General features: G+C 43.0%; 1 protein-coding gene across 2 annotated transcripts in view; it reads left to right on the top strand.

Moving 5' to 3' along the window:
• Window positions 1-7325, top strand: part of Vmp1 (vacuole membrane protein 1) — a 99761-nt gene extending 92436 nt beyond the window's left edge. For both annotated transcript variants that reach the window (XM_005350465.3, XM_013347563.2), the window contains exons 11-12: window positions 5483-5585; window positions 6531-7325. In XM_005350465.3, the coding sequence (XP_005350522.1) occupies window positions 5483-5585; window positions 6531-6674 (247 nt within the window). In that variant the 3' untranslated portion in view covers window positions 6675-7325. The remainder of the gene's footprint in view (window positions 1-5482; window positions 5586-6530) is intronic.
• The last annotated feature ends 1984 nt before the right edge of the window (window positions 7326-9309 follow it).

Raw genomic sequence — 9309 nt, 5'->3', positions numbered from 1 at the left:
GAGAGAGAGAGAGAGAGAGAGAGAGAGAGAGAGAGAGAGAGAGAGAGAGAGAGGAGAGAGAGAGAGAGAGATTTTAGAAGGCAGATGTGGCCCATTCTTCTGATCTTCTGATCTTAGCACTTGGGATGTGATAGGCAGGAGGACCAGGAATTCACGAGCATTCCTAGCTATGCTCCAAGCCAATCCGGGCCACATGCAACCTTGTCTCAAGCCAATAAGACGGCTCAGTGTGTAAGAGCACTTGATGCCAAACATGATGACCCAAGTTGTGTCCCTAAGACCATTTGTGAGTTTTCAACAACCCCCATGTTCAGACCTTGAGATGATTACTGTCTGGAACTCAGCAGAGGGCTGCTAGATAACTTAGCCTCAGAGTGGTGCACAGAGAAATCACCTTATACCCATAATTTCCTATTTCGGACCCATGTCAGTATGTTTTTTACAGTAAGATATAACTTATATGCTGAGATCCTGGGGGAAGTTCATTCATGTCCCCTGCAGTTGTCAGAGGAATTTCTACTGCTTAACAAAATAGTACATTTTTGTTGGTTTGGCTTTGGAGGTTTTTTTTTTTTGTTTTATTTTTGTTTGTTTGTTTGTTTGTTTGTTTGTTTGTTTTGGTGGAGACAGGTTGAGACAGACAAGGTCTCTCTTTGTAGCTCTGACTGTCCTGGAGGACACTGTAGAGTAGGCTGACCTCTGTCTCCCAAGTACTGAGATTAAAGGCTTAATGCCCAGCATTTGTTGGTTTAATTTAATTCATATATGTTATCTTGTGAATGTGTGTGTGTGTGTGTGTGTGTGTGTGTGTGTGTGTGTGTGTGTGTACGACAATTTATAGAAGTCAGTGTTCTTTCCACCTTGGACCAAGCATGGGCTGTCAGGCTTATGGACAAGCACCTAACCCACTGAGCATCCTGGATGGCCTTTTTGACAAGCTTTCACCTTGTACTCGAGCCTGATCTGGAACTTGCTATCCTCCTGCCTCAGTTTGCCCAGTGCAGGTTTTATAGGCATGTTCTCCCATTTTCAGCAAAACAGTATTTTTTTCAACTCATATTTCTATTAAGTACAATGCCCCCATGTCACAACAATACACTAGCAAAAAGCACATTTGACTAGGAAAGTCCAAACAGAGTCGTGAGTGTAAGGAAAGGCTCAGTTTCATAGCAGGGTCTAGCTTGGTTGCTCTCCCCGTGATGGAGAAGTAACTCAAAGGTGCTTAAGTGTGGTTTTATATGTGGTGAACCAACTTGAAACAAAGTTTAGAAGAATGCCCATGAATAATAATAACTGTTGGATTGTAGTGTACTTGGAAAAGGTATAGGACCTGTATTAAGCAACAAATGACAATTTGCTCATTATGGAATAGTCATCCCACCCACTCTTCCCCAACCTCTGCCAGCTCTGGGGCTTCCTCAGGACTGACCATTCCTGGCATATCTGAGAACAGAAGGTAATGCAAGCCTTTATGAGGAGATAGAAGAGAGTTCAGAATGCACGGTCTTGTTAGAGACATGAATAGAGTTAAATGTGCTCTAAAAATTATTTTAAAAATAAAAGTTTACTTACAAACTGGTCAGGACTCTTTTCTTCCCCTCATGTTATTTTGAGTGTATTTATTATTTGTATTTGTTCTGTGGTTTGAGATGAGGTCTCACACTATTGTCCAGGCTGTGGCCACTGTGGCCTCAAACTTGAGCATTTCTCCCGCCTCATCCTCTTAGGTGCTGCAATTATAGGTGTGAGACACTACATACAGATGGGTTCTCTTCTTCTTTCTTCTTTTTATAACAGTAATTACTGTTTGCCAAGAAGTTTGACTTCTGTCTGTGCTAACATATACTTAGGTCCAAAACCATGGGAAACAGTCAACTTAAATCAAGTTTGAGTTCTGAGCTTTAGAGTTTCTTGGGGGTTTTCTTTTAAGAGTTTATGATTGGTTTTTGTTGTTTAGTTTTGTTGGTTCTTTTTTTTATTTCTTCCCCCTTGTTCTAAAAGTCAGTAACAAGAAACAAAATATCAAATCCTACCATTCACAAAAAAAAAAATTTAATTTGGGGGGGTGAGTTATTTATTTTCAGGGCAGGATTTCTCTGTGTAACCCTGGCTACGCTGGGACTCATTTTGTAGGCCAGGCTGACCTCCATTTCGAAAGTTCCCTCTGCCTCCCAAGTCATCCACAGAATTTTTTATCCATGGTTTTTTTCCCCCCTCTGTAGTTTTAGAGCCTGTTCTGGAACTAACTCTCGTAGAGCAGGCTGGCCTCGAACTCACAGAGATCCGCCTGCCTCTGCCACCCAAGTGCTGGGATTAAAGGCGTGCGCCACCACCGCCCAGCAGTAAATAGCTATTTATAAAGCTAGTTAAAGTTAAGTACTAAAGCATAGTTCTGCTTGTATTTGTTCTTCTTCAACATTGTATTCCTCTGTGTCACCAAACTAGTTCTTTGAACTCTTTGAACTCCACCACCTAATGGCAGGTGGAGAACTTCACCCACGCCTGAGGGTTGACATTAAGAGTTCTTAGCTGTGTGCACAAGGGGGCCCTGAACTTAATGCTTTCAGCATGACAACTATAAATCGACGCTGAACTGTAATGTGTTGTAATCACACACACTCATATACACTCATATGCATGCACACCTGCAAGCACACTATCCCTCGCGTGTCAGAATAGACTCTTGCTTCTAGTCTCCTGCTCACACATAACTTGAGGAATGAATTTATGGACTGTTATAGTTTGTTTTAAATATGTGTTAAGAGTGACAGCTGTGGCTAAGGATGTAGCTCAGCTGGTCGGGTGTTTTTCTAGCATCATGAAGCTAGGAATCCAATCCCAGCCTTGAATAAATAGGGTGTAGTGGTGCAGGCCTGTAATCCCAGCACTCTGGAGGTAGAGTGAAGTCTAGGTTGAATAATAAGTTCTAGCCTAGCCTGAGCTGCTTGATGTCTGGTCTGAAAAGACGGGGAGGTGGGGGAAGTGGGTTGTGGAAAGATGGCTTAGTGGTAAAAGTACTTGTTGCAATGGGTTTTTTGTCTTTCTTTCAAAAACTCTGGGACAAGAATACTTTGTGATGCTGGGCATGGTGGCACACGCCTTTACTCCCAGCACTTGGGAAGCAGGGGAAGGAGCTCTGAGCTCCAGGATAATATAGAGAAACCCTGTCTCCTGTGAGATGGCTTAGCAGGTTGAGATGCCTAACAACCTGAGTTAGAATGATAGGACCCACGCAGGAGGAGGAAGGAAAGAACCAAGAGTTGTCCTCTGTTGGACATGGTAGAACGTATCTGTTTAATCCCCCGCACTCAGAAAGCAGAAGCAGGCAGGTCTCTGTGAGTTTCAGGCCATCCAGGGCTCCTAGTGAAACTTTATCTTAACAAAAGAGTTAGAAAGGACTGGTGGTGAGATTGATTGCTCAGAAGTTAGGAGCCCTGTTGGGCGTGAAGAGAGTTCAGTTCCCAGCACCCACATGCTGACTCACAGTTCCAGGGGATCCAGAGCCCTTTTCTGGCCTCCTGTGGCACCACACACACGCAAATATATACATGCAGGTAAAAGCTCATTTAAGCTGGGCGGTGGTGGCGCACGCCTTTAATCACAGCACTCAGGAGGCAGAGGCAGGCAAATCTCTGTGAGTTCGAGACCAGCCTGGTCTACAAGGTGAGTTCCAGGACAGGCTCCAAAGCTACAGAGAAACCCTGTCTGGAAAAAAAAAAAGGGGGGAGGGGGAAGGAGCCGAGAATGCTCTGTCTCAGCCAGTCAGTGGTAGCACAGAATGTCATTGATCCCCTACTCAGAGAAGAGACAGCTGTGAGTTCGAAACCAGCATGGTCCACAAGAGCTAGTTCCAGGACAGGCTCCAAAGCTACAGAGAAATCCTGTCTCAAAAAAAAAAGAAAGAGAGAGAGAGAGAGAGAGAGAGAGAGAGAGAGAGAGAGAGAGAGAGAGAAAAGGGAAAGGAAGGCAGCCTGCCTGAACTGACCCATGAACAGGAGTTAGTCTCCCAGCTCTTGTGCACCTGTTTCATTCAAAGTCAGGGTATCTGTCCACACATTTTCTTTTCTTTTTCTGTTTTTTTCTTTTTTGAAACAAGGCTGTCCTGGAACTCACTCTGTAGACCAGGCTGGCCTCAAACTTACAGAGATCCACCTGCCTCTGCCTCCTGAGTGCTGGGACTGCATGAGTGGGAGAATTCACCCAGCTGCACTTTGTTTTGAGATGTTTACTTGATTTGGCTATCCCTTTTCTATATCATGGACACAAAGCAGAGACTCGTTTAAGCGTTCAGTGATTAATAGGTAATTGAATGAAAGGAAAGAAATGGAATGTCCAGCAGCTGGGAAGCTGTTACTGTAAAAAAAAAAAAGAAAGAAAGAAAGAAAGAAAGAAAGAAAGAAAAATAGAAAAGTCTTCTTTTGTTCTTCTGCTCTTGTAAACAGCAACTTAATTGTTCCAGAAAAAAAGAGTTCATTGGAGTCAGTACTCCCCTCGTAGCACTGGGCACTGCACACGTGCGCCTTCCGTACTCTCGCTGGCCCTAGAGAAAATATAGGCTTGTTTGCCTGTTAGCAAATAAGACAGATGAGAAAGTAAAGGAAACTGCCCCCACAGTCCCATTTTAAAAAGCCTGTTAGCTATCAAAAGAAAAAAGAGACCTGGTAGCCTGGGAGCTTCAGTTGCCAGACCGGTTTTACAAGCACTGGCTCCACGGACTCTGGGGAGCTTGCTTGGTCCAGAGCCTTATCAGAGAGAGCTACCCAGACATCTTGGAACAGGCTGTTTAGTAATGTACAGAAGTTTCTGTGCAAACATCCATCATAAGCCGTGAAATGATTCAAGGTCCGTACTTTCTTCTTTGTTCCTTTGTTAATCACTGACTTCTGGGGAGGGGGAGGTGCCTTCCGAATGTGCTAATGCATTCTTTTTGGATAAGGATGACGCAGGGATTGTCCTAATAAGGACTTAGATTGAGAAAGCACCTCCCACCCCCACGCACACACTCACTACACCCCCACCCCCCCTGAGAAGATGGGACAGTCAGAGGGAGGGAGGGCAGTTTCTTTTTTAACTAGAGATGACACAAGCATAAGTCATTTCCTTATTAATCGGTTTAAACCAGTTCTTACAGGAACTAGTGGTGATAAATGTGGGACTTCTCAGAAGTCATTCATTTTATTCTTTGTGCCACACCAGTGTGCAGTCTCCGCTGGCTACGCTCACTCGAGGTGGCTCTGGGCTCGCATTCCTAGTTTCTCCCAGATATGTTAATGTTTGAAGTTGTTTGAAGGAGGATTTTTATCCACTAGCCACGCTTCAGGGGATTGTTTCTGCTCTGCTTGTCATAGTTTGTTCTTTTTATGCAGTCCCTGCCTTTTTTTTTTTTTTAGGCTGGGGGAGTTGGTAAATGGATTTTCTTTAACATTTCTCTTGCTTTTCTTCCCAAATGTGTCTTTGCTTGTGCTTTGGTACCTGCTTCCAGGGCTGTTCCCGGCATAGGTCCGTCTCTGCAGAAACCTTTTCAGGAGTACCTGGAGGCGCAGCGGCAGAAGCTCCACCACCGAAGCGAAGTGGGCAGCCCACAGGTGAGGACCCTCTTCTGGCTTCCCCAGCTCAGCAGCTTCAGACTCAAATTCAATTCCCTTCTCTCCCGGTTTCTAAGCAGAGTGAGTGAGGCTGTTTGTCAGTGTATTCTCCACCGGGGAATGTGTCTTTGTGTCTCTCGGGTGTTTTCAGAAACAAGACTAGGGTAATGGAAGACAGTGGTTCTGTTGTGTACAGTGCTGTCTTGATCTTAATTGAGTTATTACATACACTTCCAGATCGGGTAAAATCGTTAGAAATTTTACCATCACCAAGTATTAGGTAACATGAACGTGAATATCCTTTTTCATTTCTGCTGTGAGAAAGCCACTGTTTGCTTTCTTCTTTTTACTTTTTCAAATAAAGCAAGCCTCCTACCACAGCTGACCTTCTAACTTGAATAAACTAAGCCTGGCGGTTTTGTCAGCAGTTCTGAGGCGGAGAGGAAAGAACCAGCAGGGATAAGTAAGGAACAACCTGAACCCAGAAGCCGGGAGGAAAGCAGTTGTTTTCATTGACTGTAGACTCTTCCTGTAGCCCTTTGCTGCGGTCAGTTGTCCGCACAGCTCCCATTCATGTGTTAAAAGCACCTCTAACTTAAAACAAAGCTTGAGGTTTTCTTCCCCTCCCCAGCAAGATCTGCAAGGCAGCTGTAGAGAGTGGACTCTAACCAAACCACTGTTCCCGGGGTCCAGTATAAAAGAATAGCCATCCTCCCCCACTCCCTAAACTATACAAGTTAGCATCAGCTGTGCATCCAGCAGAGTGAACTCAGGGAGGCCAAGTGTAAATTTCAGGATACCTAAAGAACGGTATCGAATTGTTTGGGTTGTCTAGGCAACCCTCAAGTTCTCATCATTTCTCTTGAAGTATTGTAAGTAATATCCTTCTGGCTGTTGAACAGTGGAAAGCCTTTTTCTTGAATTGTTCTGCTTTTTCTCCTGCAGGGAGAAAACTGGTTGTCCTGGATGTTTGAGAAGCTGGTCGTGGTCATGGTGTGTTACTTTATCCTGTCTATCATTAACTCCATGGCACAAAGTTACGCCAAACGAGTCCAGCAGCGCTTGAACTCAGAGGAGAAAACTAAATAAGCAGAGAAAGTTTTTATCTCCATGAGTTAGCATGGAGGGGTCCTGCTTCACATTGGGAGAGCTTTAACCAGGAAGGAAGATCCCCTTTTCCAGCCTGTATTGATTTTTAAAACATTCTTCCCGAAGCAGTTTAGTTCGTCTTTTACACTGACATACTTGTCCTTATGTGTTAAGGTAAGGTCTCCACCCTCCGTCCAATCCACATTGTATTTCCTTAGGGTGGGTGCGATGCTATGCTGCAGACGCAACAAAAATTGCCCTTCTCTTACTTTCAAAGGGCCCACATGGTACAATTGGAGAACTCCTGCCACGCTAAACGTTCTAAAGTATGTTAAATATGACAGGCTTTTTAGGCTTGTCACAAATGATTGTTTTTTTTCTAAGTCATCAAATGTATATAAGTTATATATATTGGATAGCAGTTTTGCATGTCTATCATGGAACAATTTAATATGCCTTCCTTTCCCACCCTCAAAAAAGGCCATTTTATGATGCATTGCACACCCTCTGGGGAAATTGATCTTTAAATTTTGAAACAGGTATAAGGAAAATCTGGTTGGTGTCTCACAAATGAGTACACTATTTTTTATTCTGTATATTTAGAATGAAGTCATGAAAAACTTTATAAAGACATCTTTGATCATTCCGAAATTGTGTCCGTTTTCTTTAGTGCTATGGTTTTTTGCTTCTTTTTCACTTCTACCAAGTGAGTTGCACCCTTGCCAAATATACTTAAAACTAGAATTGCCTAAGCTTTAATTGATTGCCTCAAAGAACCACCACGAAGATATCTTGTTATGCTGGACCCAGAGAGTGAGGTTCACCTAGCATGGGAATCTCTTGCTTTCTATTAAAGAAAGTAGTGATGTGTAACTCAAAGGGCACTAGTGAGAACCACTCTTTCATGTTCGTGTTCGTTTTAGCTGTTTGTATCTAACACTAACAGGTGGAAGTTTACTTCTGTGTGTTTCTGTGTTTTATTCTTAATGTGATTTTCCTTTGACATTTTTCTGATTGACCCTATTCATTTTGTTTTGCTTGGTAGGAAAATAAACCACTTTCTTTCCTAGAATTGGCGTTAAGCCTCGGCAGGCCAGAGATGCTTGCTTTGCTTTAAGTCCTGCCTGGGCACCTCTTGCTTGCCAACCGTCGTGACATCTGCATGGCTGTACCACCTTGTCGGGTAGCTTATCAGACTGATGTTGACTGTTGAATCTCATGGCAACAGCAGTCGATGGGCTGTCTGACATTTTGGTATCTTTCATCTGATCATCCACATCAAATGTTTTCATTCAAACATAACCTAGCATCATGGTTTACAGTCAATAATATGGTCCTTACATCTAATGACACTTGAAGGTACTGCAGCAGTATCGAGAGAAGACTAACTAGGAAATTGGGGTAGTAACAATCAAAACTAAATAAATAAAATGAAAAGTGATCTTGCCTCGTGGACTTTGAAAAGGTTGTTACTTAACTTTGTTTTTGGTTGACTGGTTGATTTTTGTTTGGTTGGGTTGTTTTGGTTTTTTCAGGGACTGATCAAACTTGAAAAGCAGTACCCAAATTAACAGTTGGATTATTTATTTATTTACTTACTTACTTATTTGTTTATTTGAGGGAAGGTCTCACTATGTAGTCCAGGCTAGTCTTGAACTCAAAAGTGCTGGGCTTAGACCAATATAATTTATATAGTCTTGCCGGGCGATGGTGGCACACGCCTTTAATCCCAGCACTCGGGAGGCAGAGGCAGGCGGATCTCTGTGAGTTCGAGACCAGCCTGGTCTACAAGAGCTAGTTCCAGGACAGGCTCCAAAGCCACAGAGAAACCCTGTCTCGAAAAAAAACAAAAAAAACAAAAAAACAATTTATATAGTCTTGGCTAGCTAACATCAGAATCGCCATGCTGGGTTCCTGTTGTTTCATCTCCTTCACTGTTTTATTTTGTGTTTACTTGAAGAAAAAGGAGGCTGAGTATGAGCTATATTTGTATTATATTAAATCTTTGGGATTTATTTATAAACTTGATTCAGGGTAGAATATTAGAGAAAGAAAAACTATTTTTTAAGCTCAAAGTCTAGGAGACTAATCAAATCCCATACCCTGTTCATGTGTCCTGGATCCCACTGGAGCAGTGTAATAACCCTCTGTCCAGTGGTTGCCTGGTTCCATTAACCACTAACATAGATTCAGCTACATGCCTCAAAATACATTCCTACTTAACTTGAGCCAGGAGGAGCCCAGAAGACTTGCAAGAGTCCTTGAACATGAGAGGGCTTGGGCACTCCAACTCTTTCCCCGAAAGTCTCATTTTTACTGCATCCCAGCTAAATGGTCCAGCAGCAGTCTGTACCCACAAGCACTACCGTGAGAATCCATAACTTTCTGGAATCTGCATGTATGCATACCCTGAATGGCAGAGCTCTAGAAAAGGATGTTTTCATTTACTTGGATAATGGGCACCTAGTTCTGTAGTTCTCAACCCCTTTGACAAACCTCTGTCTCCAAAAATATTTACATTACAATTCATAACAGTAGCAAAATTACAGTTATGAAGAAGCAATGAAGTAGTTTTGTTGTTGGGGTCACCACAGCATGAGGAGAGTTGAGAACTACTGCCTAGTCCCACAGGCTC

Source organism: Microtus ochrogaster, chromosome 7 (genome assembly GCF_000317375.1).
Source record: "Microtus ochrogaster isolate Prairie Vole_2 chromosome 7, MicOch1.0, whole genome shotgun sequence".
NCBI lineage: Eukaryota > Metazoa > Chordata > Mammalia > Rodentia > Cricetidae > Microtus > Microtus ochrogaster.
This window is presented reverse-complemented; position numbering and strand designations above follow the sequence as displayed.